Source organism: Hetaerina americana, unplaced genomic scaffold, assembly GCF_022747635.1.
Source record: "Hetaerina americana unplaced genomic scaffold, ioHetAmer1.1.p SCAF_4, whole genome shotgun sequence".
In the NCBI taxonomy this organism is placed as follows: Eukaryota; Metazoa; Arthropoda; class Insecta; order Odonata; family Calopterygidae; genus Hetaerina; species Hetaerina americana.
The window spans coordinates 53207217-53225454 of record NW_027286985.1 but is presented as its reverse complement, the minus strand read 5'-3'; the positions used below and the strand labels follow the sequence as shown (position 1 = coordinate 53225454).

The following is an 18238-nucleotide window of genomic DNA, read 5'->3' as shown; positions in this document are numbered from 1 at the left end:
ATGCAATGACACAAATCTCTCAGTCTTTCAGAGACAAACCAAAGTAAAATGATTACTGACTGAAATAATACGAAGAAATAGCTAGAAATATAAGAAGAATTTTGATTCAGTCTTGATGCCAAAATATGAATTTAAAACCCAGGATTTTCTTATTCAGCATTCAACGTACAGAAAACATTTACAGAGTTTCGCGCGGGTAGCTCTCGATTATCAGCAAGCGGGTGGGAATAACGAAGGAATTAGTCTTTTCTTAATAGTGACTTTCTTCTTGTTTTCAGAGAAGGTCTAGTCAAGAAGAGCCGAAAATGAATGTCCGAACGCAGAGACTATCACCCCAGTTCCCCATGGTGGTTATCTTCCTGGCGACGGCGTTGCTTCCGGCTACCAGTGGCGATCCACTCAATCCCGGCATGTTGTATCCAAAAGAGTCTGAGTTCCGTGAGATCAAGTCTTTGGACGGGATGTGGAAGTTCTGCACGGCGCCCGTTGGTGAGATAACCAAAGGTCACAAGGGTCGCTGGCTCGACAGAGAAAGAGGCATCGGCGACGAGGTAAGCTATTTTCTTTAGACCAACAAACATGTGGAGGCTAATGACATTTCACATGGGCACATATTTGCACTATGGGTAATCAAAATGTAGCCGTGACCACATTCTCAACTCTCCTCAACTTTGGGATTGTAGTGTGAGTAAATAAAGCTCGAGTCTAAAGGGTAGTTGAGAGAGAGTTAGAGCTGCAAGGGTGGATATTAATTTAGAAATTGTAAAACAGGTCTCCAGGGTCGTAACGAGCATGTTCACTATATTTGCGCATTAAGGATTCGGGATAGATCCCAGACGCGTAGACTTGTAGGTAGAAGGTTGAAGTGATTCGAAGTCACAATCACAAAAACCGACATGGAAAAAAATATGAAGTTTGCCTTTTCCTATCAGTCCTACTTGAACCTTTTTTTTGGAAACATTTCCGTGAAAGCCAGTTTCTGAGCTTAACGAAGAATTTCCTTGTTCAAGCGTTGTGTTTGATAAGTTCGCCCGATACGCTATCGTCTATCGCAGAAATGCGGTGTGCCTGTTTCATGGAAATTCTTTTGGGGATCCGACATACTGGAGTGCTTTTCCGGGGGACCAGTCTTTTCAACGTACACGCGGAGGAAATGATGGAAAAGACATTGGAAGGGCTAGAAAAACGAATAACAATAGGCGTGGCTTCACCGTTGATGCATGCATCCAATAGCCCCACCTTTTCCTCTTTCTTTCCCACTAATGTTACATTCTCCCTTAGATCACATTCCTCGGATTCGCGCATCTGCCTTCTTACTCATCTTCCTCCTGAATGCGATCACCCTAATAATAGAAATTATTATCAAGTACTATTTTCAAATATCCCCTAACCAACAGACTAAACATCGGATCAAGTTGAATGACCCTGACTCAGGAGAATCAAGTTGACCGGTCATACTAAGAATCACAACTTATTACTCATGACCTGAAAACAATTGCAGATCCCCGATATGTATAGCGGTATTTTCCTATTCTAACCGCCTAACCTAGGGGAGTTGAAGGTTTATCACGAAAGGAGATATGATGGCGTTATCTTAATTAAGAGCTCATGAGTCTTCTCCAGCGATTCAGTAACTAGAGTCAACGCTGTAAGTGCACAGCAGCGAGACGCATCACGTGTTTTTCGTTGTTAAGATAGCAGTCTTTGAACTGCGCTTTCCTTAAATTCCTCGTTTAACGGCCAGGTAAACTATTAAAAAGGAATCAGACGCACCTTTTAGCGCCGCGGGGGCATTCTTTTGACGCTTTGTACGTAAAATATTCAATAAATGGCAGTGATTAAATCATCACTAAATAAAGAACATCATGAGTTTTCCAAACTTCCTCGTCTCTAGAATGCCGTGGCAACATCTAACTATATATGCACAAATAACGATTTTGGTTGGATGCCGGAAATGATCTAACATTAAAACAAATAACGAAAACTCGTAAATATAAACTAGACGTTTATAAAAGTACTAGCTAGCAATTTTGCGTCATAATTTTCACTTCAATGCCAATATGGCAAATTAAAAAAAAAGTCCATATTTGTATATCTGCATATATGGGAATTTTTATACATGTGCATGTGTATAAATATGTCTAATTGTTGTAAAATATTGACGATGTTCTTGCATAAATGTCAAAAATCAACTAAGGTTTTAGAAATATTTTCCTTGCTGTCTCCATCGATTGTGGGAAATCATTACTCTGGCTAATAAAACATTTAAAGGTATTGGATTACAGGTTAGTCTTCCAATTTCCTTCCGAAAAATAAAATAATTAGTTTCGGAAAAAGTAATAATTACGTTCGAGTGCTTAGCCTTTTAGAAAAGTCACCATCTATCGATGCATTTTTTTTCTCATCGGTGAAAATTACCATATAAAGGCTTTAAAGCTGCTAGTAGGTGTGACGTTTAAGTAAAACCATGATGAATTTAATTATTTACCGAACAGTTACCAATGCAACTATTTATGCTTCACTGGCATGATTTGATAATTGTCATCAATAAGGTCATTAAGTAGTTTAAACCCTGACATAAATCCCCCTTCATTTTGTTTTTAATCAAATGTTTCCATTAGTATCAATTATTATTCCGTAATATACCGGTTAAGGTAATTTTTGGATAGACACAACTATCTAATAAATATTATTTGTTTGTCCTAACAAAACACAACCCAACATCCTACCCAATTAAATCCCCTCTTCATCTCCGTGAACTTCCTTCCTCCCTTTATCCCATCCAACATCCCTATCCTATTGCTACCCCTTCCTTGTTTGCCTAACATTCTTCCCTCTTCAACAATTCTCAAAATCCCACTGCCGATCAATACGCCCTTCATCCAACTTTCCTGTTTCATTTTGGATTCTCCCAAAATCCCCTTCTCCTTTCCCACCATACCTAACACTTTCTCATCTGTTTCCCTTTCGGTCCATTTCACCTTTTCTATCCTTCTCCACACCCACATTTCAAAAGCCCCCAATCTGCGTCCATCATCCTTATCAGTGATCACGTTTCCGCGCCGTGCATAACCACCCTCCATATCAAGAGTATTTTCTTAACATCCTTGCTCAACGTCCCTGCCATCAATTCCCTACTCATGAAAGCCGATTTGCCCAGTGTAATTCTTCTCCTTACATCCCTACTACTTGGACCATTTTGGTTCAAAACAGTTTCGAGGTACGTTAACTGTTCCACCTGTTCTAGTTTCTGCCCTCTTATTTTAATATTTAGCTTAGTCTCTGTCTTTCTGGAAAATCGCATAACCTTTGTTTGATTTATTATTCTAATCCCATATATATATCGCACTGAATTTACAATTCACTCAGCAATACTCGCAACCCCTTTGCTAACTGACAAACAAGCTTGGTCATCAGTAAACCTAACTGAGTTTACCCATTCCTACCTCCAGTTCTTACCACGTCTCTTTAATCGTTTCCTCCACATATGCGTTGAACAGCGTCGGTGATAATGAACTACCCTGCCATAAACGTTTTCATAACACAGCCCATCCGGAATCTCCGTCCCCTACTCGCACCTGAGTAGTCTGAGACATGTATAGGCTGCGAATTAATGTCCTATCGCTCCAATTTACTCCTATTTTCTCCAATATACTCATTAGTTTTTGCCAATTCACTCCATTAAAAGCCTTCTCTAAATGAGTATTTTTTATTTTCTTGTTTTCTATATTCCTCTCGATTAGTGATCACATTACTTCAAAGGCATCGCGCGTGCCTCTCCCCTTGCTAGATACAAACTGATCATTCCCTAAGTAATCAATTGCCTTGCTTAACATCCTTTCGTTGATGATCCTGAGAGCCATCTTAGCTGCGTAGTAAAATTATTGTTCTGAAGTCCTCATATAATGTCTGCACTGCGTCTTCCACTAAGCTTCTTTTGCTTTATGTTTTACCCGTTTCAATTTATTGTTTAATTCTTTGTACTTCATTTTGCCTAACTCTGAGTTTACATCCTTCCATTTCCTTTTCTTATCTAACTTTCTAATCATCTCAATTATGATCCATGGTCTCCTTGTTCTTTTCCCTTTAACATTTCCAATAATTTCTTTTATGGCTTTTGTTCTCCTATTTTTGATATATTTCTATTTTTTCCTCGATAGTACTCAGCTCTTTACCGTCCTCCATGACTTTCTCTACAGCCTGCTGGTACTCCTTTCTTTTCGATCCATTTCATTCCTCTACATTCCATTTCCTAACCCGCCTCCCCTGCCTTATCTTTTTTAAACGGACGCTACACTTCATGAGCACTAAATTGTGATCACAGTCTGCATTCGCTCCCGGGAAACCTCGCATTGGTCATGCTATTTATAGTGCCTCTGCCTAGCCATAATAAAATCTAAATGATATCTTTCTGAGTCATCTGGCATTTTCCATGTGTAACTACGTCTTTTGTGGCGTCCAAACCAAGTGTCAACGACGACAAATCCCTCTCTCCTACAGAACTCTATTGTTTTCTCCCCGCAGTCATTCCTCGTACCTAAACCGTAGTCCCCCACCTCATCACCATCTCTTCCTTTGCCTACCGTTGCATTCCAATCTTCATCACTATCAATTATTTCCCTGCAGGAACTTACGCGATTATGTCCTCTAACTGATTCCGCTTCTGCTTTTATCTCTATTAGTAATAATGCATCCGTTACCTGCTCTATGTTGACTACGCTTCTTCCTACCTCTTTATTTAATATTATGGCAACCCCTCGTTGGCTCTGGTCCCCGCCGCTGTATATTATTCTATAATCATCACTCCAGCAATCCCCGCTATCCTTCCATCTCACCTCTCATAGACCTAAAATATCTATTTTTCCCCTTTCCATCTCTCTCTTAATATTTTCCAATTTCCCTGTCCTCATCATTGTCCTAACATTCCACGTTCCTATTCTACCTAATTTGGTCTTCTTCTCCTGCGTCTTCTGTCCTGCCGCTGTCGGTTTTCCTTTGTAATGGTTTCGTGAGATGACGACAGCGGAAGCCTTGCCTCCTCCGCTGCCAGGCACGACACACGGCCGATTGGGCCGAGTCCCGTAGTTGCCAGGACTCATATTCTCTATATTGTCCATGGTATAAATCTTGGGAATAATAATTGAGGTGGTTTCCCATAATCTTCCTCAATAGTGTTTTTAATGGGACACCATCACTCAATGGCCGCTCCACTGGGGTAATACGCCTTTGCAGCCCCTCAATGAGGAACAGACACTGCGAGGACTACCTTTTGTCTGGTTCCTAACCTTCGACCTATCTGACATGGGTGTGCTGGTGGGAGCAATTATCATTTTTCCCGCCAGTACAGCTCTAGGGGTCATTGGAACGTACAAGCCCTTCCACCGCGGCAATGGACATGGGAGGGGTTAACATCAATATCCCTTGATAATAACTTAGCGTAGAATAGTGTGATGAGGAATGGGAAATGTGGGATGGGGAATAGATTGATACAATTCCCCATAATCCGCGAACGTTTAGAAATAATGGATAATTAAATTTACATTACTGTGAAAAGCTTTTGACAGAGCAATACTTTCTAATAACACTAATTTTTACTTCATCTTCATTATATCTTTTCCACTGAGGAATCATTAGTTACTCCGTAATATTTCCAAAAGAACTTTGCATGATCTCGTTCTCCCCTCCCCTGAATGACAACAGGAAATATTTGTTAAATTCTTACACACCTTTATGTAGCCATTGCAAAAGATTGAAATCAATTTCTCATGATACCAATTTGTTGCTTAACGAAATATTAGTAAATAGCAAAAAATAGACGGAACAAGGACGTATCGCATGAATAAGAAGAATTATGAAGGCATTGAGTAACAGCACAACAAATATCATGATATTATTTTATATTTAAAAAGTAGACTTTAAATTAGCATGATAATTAAACTCCGGAGGAATTGATAGGCGGAATTATGCAAAAACCTCATGAGAATATGTTCCCATAAAAATATGTGACCAAAGCTCGCTTTCAAGAATTAAATTTTGAATCAAATAAATAAATATGGTGCTAAATATCTAGTCAAACATGATGGAAATAAAATATCAAAATAAGTCGATAAAAATGAAATCTCGCTAATCCGAGACCTTCCGAGACGTTGAAATAACCCGTTTTGAAAGGAATAATCCAGACTGTCTCAAATGTAAGATCATGACAATGAATTTGACCAAATAAATACACGACACCAAATACGCGTTCCAAGGTCAACCCTTAACCGGAGCCGAGAGATATTAAGATGAGCCAAGGTGGCCTAGAACCCACTGCACACTAGTTTTGACGATACAGCCGGCCGTGTACTCATTCTTATACGCATTCATATAAAAACAATTTTCCAACCGTTGAAGCTAAAATCAGTCCACGCACAGAACATTAAAAATCTGATGAAAATTATAAAGCACGACCACGTGACTGATAAAGCACCGAGTCACTCTGGAACCTGGTCAGTTGTTGATTAACCATGGAGAAATTTTCCGGCTCCACTAAATGCGGTCGTATAATCGTAGATTGAGTCTTTTTCCGTTTAAGAGGGACTATTTAGCTATGTCATTAATATTCACATTTTCATATTATTTTACACACTGCGTCAAACGCAACCAGGAGAGTTTGTAATAAGATATTGAAACAATCTGCACATTATATCGAAAGAATTTCCATTATACGTTTTCAAATATTTTTCACTGGTGCCAAGCTGCCCCGATCTGGGATCGAGCCACGAAAGGAATAAGGAGAAGTGTGACGAGACTCCGTTCGCAGTGACATATTCCGAATGATGGCAACTTTCCATAAGGAAATAATATGTGATTTTTCCCGATGCTTGAACTGATTGGCTCTGCCCCTCATCGTAAATATGCCTTTTGTGGGCGATTTATGTTCCTCATGAACTATTTACAGCATGAATACATTTTAAGTAGGAAAATAAAGCCACTGATCGTAAGTCTTGCTATCTCTGCTTACTACATGTTTTTCTCTGTTTGAACACGGATATTATTTACAATGATTGGAATCTGGAATTTCTCCTCAATTATGAGCTATATTTATTTGTTCAAAGTAAACCGTCGTTTCGCTCCACCGTTTTCGACGTCATCTGCCGACAGTGCTTTCTCATCCATTGACAATTTGCTCGACCTGGCCAGGAGACACACAACCATGGATTCGCACAAAAAATCATCCCTCGCGGACGGAAGATACTCCTGTCCAGCAGGCATTCAAGTGGGAAAACAACAACAGAAATAGGATATCTCAAAGGAAGAATTCTGAAACATTCTTTTTGCTTTAAAATACATTTGACATTCAAGTAAATAAATTGAGTATTACTTTACGAGAGGTAAAATAGTTTATCTAAGTTAAATCGTGCATCATTATAACGTTTTATAAATGGGGAAGCCATTTAATCGATGGTGTTTGTTATGTAGGTGTCAAATCACATTCGATTTCTTTTTTTTATGAATATTGTGTTTGCTGTTTGTCAATCCTGTGCCACAAATTTTTGTGTGTCGTCTCTTTGTGATCCTTTCCACAAGGTTGTATTTCACAACAGGAGTAATAATCTACAACTTAAGATGACAAATGTGCTTCAGTTTTTCATTTGATAATGGATACGATTCTCACAATTCTTTGTTTCTCATTCATTGACTGAAATGCGAGCATGCATGTACTTTTATCGGTAATATCTTTGAGGCAACTATATTTTTTGGGGAAATTTGACATCGGCACATAGCTAAAATAATATAAACACACTGATGATGAAGTTGAATGGCATCCTCTCTCTCAAATCATATTGAAATGTGCAATATGCCAAGGATTGTCTGCTTAATACGTTTGTCACTCTTTGCGTCTCACTATGTCATTCTTTCAGATCGGAGTGGGCCCCATTTTGGACATGCCAGTTCCCGCCAGCTACAACGACATCACAACAAATAGCAGCTTGAGAGATTACAATGGTTGGGCATGGTACGAGAGAAATTTTTACGTCCCTGCTTCGTGGGCTAAAGGAACGCGGGTGGTGCTGCGCTTTGGAAGTGCCCATTACTACACAAAAGTGGTACGTGTTCATTAAAAGTTAATGATAAGATCTTAATAAGTTTAACGAAAATGTGAATGAACATCTGTTTTAATATTCTCATATTAAACCATTCCACAATAGACATGGAAGAAATATAACTTTGAGAATCGCATTTGTATGCGATCAAAAACTTGTTGTGCGTGTCGTTCATCAAAGACATCCTACCTGTATCAAAGATAAATTTAATTGTAAATTTTAATTGAAAAAGTTGCTTTTGACAGTGGGTGAATGGTCATGAAGCTATGAGCCACATTGGAGGTCATCTGCCGTTCGAAGCAGACGTGACGTCGTTATTAAACTACGGAACCGAATGGGGCAACCTCGTGACGGTCGTTATAAATAATACTTTAACACCCCACACGATACCACAAGGATCGGTGACCTTCCCAAATGACCCAGACAGGTAAGGTCACATTATTTATTCAGAACCTAAAAGGCTCTTTATTTCACTTTATTTTTAAATTAACGTAACACTTTTTTTTGATTGATGTAGGTTTTAAATTCATTCCTTATTCATAATTCATATCATATTTATCATTCCAAAAAAGCGATGAGATAATTTTATTTATTAGCTCTAATATAGTTGGTATCTTTATGGTGTTTATGGTGTTAAAATGGAAAAAATGTGCGTAATTTCATCATCCTTTCAAGATTTTAATTCGAAGAATCACAACACTCCACTGGCAAAATACGTATAGTTTGATCGCGCATAACAATTTTCCATACTCTATGCATCGAGTAAGTGATTCATTTCGTTGTTTGTTAAACAAAATATTTTATCCAGCATAAGAAAGACGCATTCAGTCATCCTAACTTCTACCTCGAGAAATGGTGCTTTATAAAGGTAAGATATGAGATTTAAAGCGGTTTAGCCCACCCGCAGCATTTGCAAATCAAGGTTAACTGGAGCTGCCTCGTGGTGAATTCTTCAAATATGATACCTACATACAGGTATGCCATCTAATTACGTAACCACGAGGATCAGGGACGTTTTCCAATGTCGTTCACAATTAGTTTTTGGGATTAAATTGTATTCAAAATAAACTCTTTTAGAATCTTATAGGTTCAACAAACATTTTATTTTCATGAAAAGAAATCAGTCACTCGACGACTCCATAATCCTTGAAATTAGTGAACTCACAGAGAATTCTGTATTCCAGGGGAAATAAATTGTAAAGCATTATGCTTTCGACTTAATAGGAAAGAGTTCAGAGGTAAAGCTACCATCCTTACTAGTTGAGTGATTTAAACTGGGAAGGTGAATTTTTTCCCTCTTCCTGTTGTGAAATTATTATATCTTCTAGTAGACCAGAATAATAAGTTTTTGCGCATTTGCTACGAAATTAACGTCCGTGCTAAATGGAAAAAATTGGATTTGCTCATAAAGCTGTTGTTCTGAGTGCCATGGAAACGGCATAACAGCTCCAGTGGAACTATGCGAAAGGAATCTATTATATATATATATATATATATATATATATATATATATATATATATATATATATATATATATATTAATATTGTGATGTTTCAGGTATCCCCAAGGATATGTCTCCTACACAAACACTTTCGATTTCTTCAACTACGCTGGGTTACACAGGCCGGTGCTGCTTTATACCACCCCCACTTCATTCATCGAAGACATTGATGTGACGACGATAATTAAGGATGAAACAGGTGGGTGAGTTACACAAATAACTCATGTGACAACTCAGTGGAAACCGGTCAACAGGATACGTAATGGGCCGAGCCAGATGCATCTTGCAATTGAACTTTTTTCTAAACGAAGTCCATATTAAGGTCATTCTGCCATTTTCGGTTAAATAGACCAAAATACATAAAATCTCGTACTTCGACAAGTATGTTTTGTAATATTTAAGTGATGAAATTTATTTAACCAGTAAACTCACCTAATTTATTCATCATGTTATCATATAGCAGTGTAAAATTCGCAAAAACGTTCATATCCTCACTGATGTGTTGACGGAAAATCTCAATTAGGGCTTTGAAGTAGGTTTAGAGGGAGCTTGCTGTTAAGAAACTAGTGGAATGGGGAGTCAGCCAAATATTTCGTCTCGTGTCATCCGAAAAAAATAACAGGTTTGACTTCGGTGGGACGAACAATTAAAGTTTAAAAAGAATAAATTAAACATTTATATTGAAAAATAATAGGAGTTGGAGTGAACCGTGCCTGCATTTGATGTAACACGGTATTCGTGTACGTGTTAAGTGGTTTCTACTGTTTTTATATTTCATGTCACAAATTTCCTTTGAAAATTGGGGATCCTTTAAAGACGACAATAATTGCCACATTGAACCGGGAAACAAAGTTTAATGCCCGTTTTAAATATGGATATTTATACAAAAAACGCACCGCGATTTCCTCGATCGTTTATCATATTATATTAGTAAAAATACTGTAATTGCGAGATTATGAACCTTTGAAAAAATTGCATTTTTAAATAGAAATCCATTTCGGATGATCTGCAGAAATTCTGAACCCTGGTCTGAGAATAATATTTGCTTTTTGGGGTTTTTTCTTGTTTCACAGCGTACGTCGAGTACGACGTAGGAGTAAAGACGACCGAGAGCAACTCGCTAGCCACCTCATATGATTGCGAGGTAAAGCTCTACGATCGCTTTTATGATAGGAGTGGTGGACACCAATCGATTGAAGGAAAGGGATGCTCTGGAACGCTTGTGGTGACAGAACCAAAACTATGGTGGCCACACACGATGCACCCGGAGCCAGGACACCTCTACACCTTAGAGGTATGCACATTTGGTTTCAATTAAAGTAAGAGGGTGAATAACTTATAGTAGCACTTTTCCAGTGGAATAGTGCTACTATCAGTTATTCATTATGTTCGATTTCCACCACATCACGCCTTAAACTACTCAATTTGAAAGTAGGAGGGCTTTTTATTGAAGAATCCTCACAATTTTGTATTCTAATTATTTACTGTCGAAAAATTTAACTTATTTTATATCGTTAGCCCAATACTTTTGAATATTTAGTAAATGTCTCATAGAGTTCACAGAGCATGTACTCTATAATGCTCAGCAGCTGCAGCTGCAATTTGAAACGTGCTCAGCTCGCCTGCACCATTTGGCAACGATGGGGATAACATGCAACGCTGCATTGAAATATTTTCTTTCGCATGCTTCAACCCATGCTATAGATGGATTATGGATATAGTCGGTTCTTCCCTATGGCACGGCTAGAAGACAATTTAAAGGGTTGAAATCGATTTTAAAGGAAACTGGACGCGGAACTTCAGTCACTTTTATGCCACGGAAGTGACCAACGACACCGCAGCTACTGTTGTGAGAGAATATTGTATAATAATGTTGAGAACATTATTAGAAGGATCAAAAATGCTATCGGGTGCCACCCACACGTTGGCAACAGAAAAGTTGCAAATGAGACGAGTTGGTGCGAGATGAGTTCCAGGAAATCGCACCTATTTAAATAAAGGGTGTTAAGTACGTTTTTCATCCTCTCCATAGTCAATACCTGGCCCCATGTGAGTTTTTCCTGTTCCATAATGTGAAGAAACACCTTCGTGGAAAGCGTATCTCATCATCAGTAGCTGACGAAGGCGTGCAAAACTTATTTCAAATTATAGTGGTTACCTCTGACGAATACTAGAGAAAAATCCACGAAAATTGCACCACATACTAATTCAACGAAGGTCATATGATAAAATAAACTTTTACACGAATAATTATGCGAATAAAACGTTGATAATCAGGTCTCATTAAACAGTCCTCGTATATGGGTCATTTAGACTCGGTATTGACTTTCGTAAGAGAAAGGGAAACATTGCATAGGGCATTTCAGCCGTTGCGGATCGGCAAGCAGATACAGATTACAGGTAGGGTAACTGTAGGATATCAAAGGAGTGGGGAGTAACTCTACGTTGGAATCAGCTCTCGCACGAAGTTATTCTGATAATAGTCCCTTGGGTTTTTGCCATATGCCAGAGGATTCCTTTACTTTTGCCAAAGGGTGGAGTGAACGAATCCTTGGCCACTTGCTGCTTGAGCACGGGTGGGCTGAAATATAGCATTGGGCGACAATAGGCGAAGATTGCTCATCAATCAGTATCTTCCCTTTCCTCCCACCCCAACTGAATCCACGGGGATGGCATATATTTTTGGTCGGTTTAAATGGCTGGGTTAACAAAAAAATCATAATATGGACTAAGAAAACGGCGAAAACACATGACCCTCCTTCAGCTACGCAAACGCTGATGACTTTCCACCCTCTCACCCACACTCAAATAGATACTCGTATGTCAAAAGGGTAATACTTAAACCAAATCAGGACCCGAAAGGCTAGAATAGAGATTTGTAATTGTGTTATTAATTCTGCGAATTAACCATCGCGTGCATGGAATTTTCATGGCTCTGAAAAATTGGAAAAAACGTCGGTATTTATCAGGCCCATTAAATATAATTGATTCCGTTGAATGAGGTGTGTTTTTGTTTCCGTCCCTTCCAATTTGATATAATTTTTTTAAACTTCTTTTTGGACAGACAAACATTTTCGGTGCACCTAGTATCTCACTTAAGGTCGGCGATAACTCTCTCTCTCTCTCGGGATACGGAAGTTAGAATAGTCTCGACCATCCGCTGAAGAGGCAAGAGATAAGGCATTTATTCTTTCAGAAAAAATGGCAAAAAGACTAAAAGTATACCTCTTGATAGAGAGCTTCCAGGTTGTTGCCGTCTGCGGGGAAGCAGCAGAGTCTTGTAACATCAATAGGGATGAGTATCTCAAGGCGTGGAAGAGGAGATGACAGAGGTGAAATAATGTATGCATTTCAGGAACTCATTCCAAACGGAATTTACTTAGTGCGTCAGTGTGTGGTGACATGTGTCGATCGAAGCATTGTTTTGCAATATCGTCCTTGTGATACTCGCGCCAACTTGGTACAACGCTTCGGTCGCCAGCCGCCACCGCCCGTCTGCAAAATATTCCTCCCCTAGTATTCACTCTCCAGTACGGACGGAGGCGGGTGCACGCTGGACGCCTAAGAATTCATGTTCACACGTCCGAGACACATTTTGTGAGGGCGGTGCCAGGTGGTGGCGAGTGGATAGCACCGATCGCAAGTCCCTCTTTTTGTCCCTAGCCACCATACAGTGCATAAGGAGAAAGTCATAACCTTTACGTTAAATTGGGTCCGATACCCAACTCAACGTAACGACTGGCAGAACGGCCAGAAATAAGGTACATGAATAGTTAAGAGTTCGCTTTTTAACGACCTCATGGAGATAAAAACTGCTAATTCTTTGAGTGAATATTAAATAATTTTCGTCCGTGAGAAAAATTATAAAGTTGTGTCTTTGAGTTCGAGCCTATGAGTTCTGAGAGTACTGAGGGAATTTTCAAAGTAAATACTCTTTTCGAGAAAGCTCAGGGGATAACTTTGACGATTGCTCTTCGCCATATTTCTGAGGACACTTTTTTCGGAACCAAAATCGGAGAATTCAGTGCAATGCGTAACTTAAAAATTTCCCAGGAGGTAAATTTGCTGGGGGTATGTTTGCAAAGTAGCAAATTTGAAAATTCCGTTTTAACATATGCACCTGCCTTTTTAAACCATGCTTCAGAATCCGTTATTGAAAATTAGTTAAAAATTGATTTACCATAGCCTCCTTTCCGAAATATGGTCAAAAATCAAATTTATACCCTTTTTACTTTGGACTTAAAGAGAAAACAGTAAAAGAGGCGAGTTTTTTTAAATTTCAATTATGAGATGTAACTTGTAAGGTGAAAGTACTAAATGAAATTACTTGTTAATATTGAAAAAATATTAACGTAATGAGTGCAGATCAAACCATTATATGTAATTGGATTTTCGATAAGTAAAAATTCAAAACTAAGTAGTGGCTACACGAACATGATTTAGGCATGGCACCTTTGTAGGTACTTTCGTAAATGACGTCTATTAATTTGTGAGGCCAAGAAAGGGAAATGCTGGTATGCATTGAAAGGAACATTTTCCTAGGCTCAAAGTCGGCTGTTTGAAATGAAAATGTCATCCAGAGCGACCGCATCATGATGACAGTGAATTGGTTCATCCATCAAGGAACAAAAACTGGGCTACGAAACTAAAAAGCATGAAGGTTTACTGACTGATCTTCTCACTGTTAATTAGTTTGAGAAATATTATCTTAAAATTTCAATTTCAAGTTGCTAGAAACTCGAAGAAACGTCGTCGCTCAGATCACAAAACAACAGAAGCAAATAGTAATAATGGGAGAATTTTTAAAATAATATCATTAATAGTTAATTCATTGGTGAATTCCTATAGATACAACCTTCAGAAACATGAAAAATAATATTGGTGGATCTTCCCAGGAATTCTTTTTATTTGAGAAAAGATATGCTGTCATCAAGAAAATATAAACATCGTTAAAATATATATATATATATATATATATATATATATATATATATATATATATATATATATTATTTATTATTATATTAGATCCGACATGCAGTATTTCAGTTCCTAGAAACAATAGGTATTTGTGGGTGGTAAGAAATTTTCATTGACAATATATGGCCAATACAAATAAGCGAGAGTAACTTTCAGTAACATGACGTTGGCATAAACAGAAATTGGCATTGTCGGTACTCATTAAAAGTAATAGCATTTCGTCTAATTCTGAATTATATTATTTGAGAAATGGTATTACTTCTTAAAGTTGGGGATCTCCTATTGTCTTCCCTAATTGAAAGGAAATCGTAAATCATAGGTCTATGAATTTCGAGAATGAAAATCATTTATTTTTTCTCTCTGATCATATTGACCCACAGAGTAACAAGAAAATACTGTTACACCAGTGGTTTTACTAAATAAGTTCATAGGGCCAACGGTGCCAGCTTGGAGCTGCTGTTTAGCTGGAGTATTTGATGAAATTTTAGGAGAATTTTCCAAAAATATTCATGGAAAACGCTATTTGCGTGGCCCTCTTATTAAAAAGAAGGTGTGAGCTGAACTAGAGATTATAATGTTGTCATATTCATCTAAGTTCTTTTAAATCCATTACTTGCGTCAAATTGACGGTGATTAACACTAGAAAAATTATAACACAGATTGTTCATAAATACGGTAATATTAGGAAGCAAATGGTTAATAGTCTTTCAAAAGGGCGAATTCCGTCGACAATGGATTAGAATTAATAAGTACTGGGACAGGTAAGAATAATTTTTCCAAGTTTCGCGTTTGTCTTGTACTTCAGGTGAATAAATAAGGTGCATTCGAGTTCTAAGAGCTCTTAATTTTTTCTGGCTGACTGTTCGCACTGGAAAGTGGAAACTTTTGTAACTCCTCCAAATATTCTCGCCTTAGACGCACATATTTTTTGATATTTTCGACACCATGGCTCCATGGTAACCCAGTCTGTAAGGGTCCCTTTGGCCCACTGGAAAAACCGACTGGTTCGTGACCAAGGTTTCTAGGGTTTGTTGTCGCACGACGTTCGGTCTTCTTTGAAATTGTGAATCAACGAAAGCATATTTATCACATCTATTACACCAACACCGCATACCTAATCCAACTAACGATGAATTTTGTAGGATGCTACACCAGGCAATTGGATAAAAAAACATGTTTAGATGCTGTTTTTGTACACCACGACGCGAAAATAAGCACTTTAAAAATTTTAACTCTATGGGTGGCTATACGACTTCTTATGTCTTCTATTAAAAAAGAATGCTCGCGTAATTTAAAGTCAACCACATCTTTCTATCTATCTCGTTCCAGCTCCAAGAATAAAATGAATTGAATACGTTAAAACTTGAAGGTTCCTTGTGCTACCTTAAACAGGTCAAATTTAGGAGATACTACTTAATCTGGTCAGTAAAACCACCCGTATTCCATCAGTATTTTTAGTCATTGGTTTTATTTTTTGCGCACGTTTATAACGAGTATACGACCAACCCTAAGACTTGAAATAGTCGCGTGTACTCTTTCAACCCTCAGGGGTTTGGATGAAAAGTCTTTATAAGAACATGCGAGAGCAATTATCAATTAATTTTCCATTACCGTCAGTAGACGCCAGATTCCTGCCGCAGGTATATGATTAAAAATCCATTTTTCATCATAAATAACCTATCATCAATGGTCGAAACTGAATAGAAAATGCCAAATCCAATTCAGTCAAGTACTTTGGACAGAAAAACATTGGCGTGTGATGAGATTTTTCATTTAATCCGAGGAAATAAAATTCCCGGATGGCTAATCATAACACACTTTTCACGGGATGTAAAGAGCCACTGTTTTTAAAGCAAGGGCCGGGGAGGGGGGGGGGGGGTTGGCGAATGTTGAAAACTTGAAGAGCTGAGAAGAAAAAATCAAAGATATACTCCAAGAAGGAACTGGGACACGACCGTCATTTTAATTATTCGAATTTAGGCAACAAAAACAATTAACCACAGGCTTAAAAATTACAAAATCAAGGCCTGCAGTGCATATATAAATACTGGAAACTTATTAAGTGCGTTACTTCACAAAAATTGGTGCTCGATGTACAAATGGTTTCACAAATTATGGAACATTCAGTTACAACAATGGGAATATTATCGATTAGTGGAAAGTGCCAAATATTTCTTTTGATTTCCCACTTATTTTGCTAAGCGCCGCCCATAATTGACGCCGAACACTTTGATTGAGGGAAAGTAGAGCCCTATATTTTCGTTAAAATGAGTGGGGAGGGGTTTCACCGTATGTAACCAAATGGCACGGTAGACTAAAGCAATGACTGCTTCCCTCCCATCCTATTATCTGGCCCTCTTGCGAAGATGATAATTTGTAGCAGGCTTGCCAATACGATCAATAATGCGTCAAGAGATCGCATTATATAATTTCCCATCCTGTTTGATGTATTTTTTCCATGATAATATTAAAATATTTGCCTTATCACCTTTGAGGGTAAGGGGAAGAGCGACGTGATATCTTTTTAGAATTAGGTCCGTGAGTACCAGCGATAAAGGGAAGGGATATGTTATTTGAAAACGCCCAAAACCATACGACATCATTGAACGCGCTCAAAAGCATTCTGCATCCAACTGCCCTTCACGTCGTTGTCATACCCGCTCAAAATCGTTCAATCCCATTGCGTAAGTGCGCGCATAAACGAGAAGCCTGTTTCTTTCTTAAAAATGTCATGCTGCAATAAATCATAAGGGGATATTGCTCGTGGCCAAGTTTCAATTCCGCTCGCTCAGATATTACGAACTAAACGTACTTATTATGTACCGCGAGAAATGGAAATCGCAAAGGACTATTATTATTCTCATAACAACCGCGATGAAAAAATCAGGGAATATATGAAGACAAAGAACAGCAAAAATGGAACACCTCATATTTTTGCTGTTTTCATTTGAGTTAAATCTACTGATAGAACAAAATTCCTTTATCATGAGCATCGCGAGGTGGTCACTCGGAGGTATACAATCCCTCAGACAACGAATACGTCATGGCGGTGTAACAAAACTTCAAAAAGCTATATTTCCAGCAGGTTTTTTTTTTTAAAGTGAATGTGATGGAGGCGGGAAGGCCTTGATCTCTCTACGCTTTAATCTGACCTGCGACGGTGCGAGCAGGATTCTCTTCATTCCATTCTGGTACTCGTAAAGCAACGAAGCAATTTGAATGATTCTCCACGCTTTCAATAATAATAATGAATATAGCTATTCTCTACATGAAGCACTCTTGGGCGAAGATGTGAGTGGATCTTGAATATCGGATGCATGGATATGGAAAAGAAGTGGCGAAGAACGATCAAACCTAGACTCTCGAATAGTTGGAAACTATAAATGTAAAAAAACGAATCCCTTTAAATACAGGGATTTCCTAACTTTTCTGACCGTCGACCCCTTCAAGAATTTCTCAAATTTCTATCAACCGAGTCTGCTTTAATATTTCCTAGGTAATTAGGCTAGTGTAAGGAAAAAATACATATATATATGGTTTGGGATCAAAAATGCACGAAGTAAAAGTTTCAACAAGATATGTTTCACGCGAAAATCGAAGATATTCTTGCACGTCGTAGTTTAAATTGAAATGAAGGGAGCGTATCGGCGATTTAAACTTAATTGAAAA

At 38.2% G+C, this 18238-nt stretch overlaps 1 protein-coding gene across 1 annotated transcript in view; it reads left to right on the top strand.

Moving 5' to 3' along the window:
- Positions 1-285: 285 nt before the first annotated feature.
- LOC139692208 (beta-glucuronidase-like) overlaps positions 286-18238 on the top strand; it is a 29606-nt gene continuing 11653 nt past the window's right edge. Inside the window, exons 1-5 of the mRNA XM_071590271.1 lie at positions 286-551; positions 7905-8090; positions 8333-8514; positions 9646-9788; positions 10663-10883. Of these exons, the coding sequence (XP_071446372.1) occupies positions 306-551; positions 7905-8090; positions 8333-8514; positions 9646-9788; positions 10663-10883 (978 nt within the window). The 5' untranslated portion in view covers positions 286-305. The remainder of the gene's footprint in view (positions 552-7904; positions 8091-8332; positions 8515-9645; positions 9789-10662; positions 10884-18238) is intronic.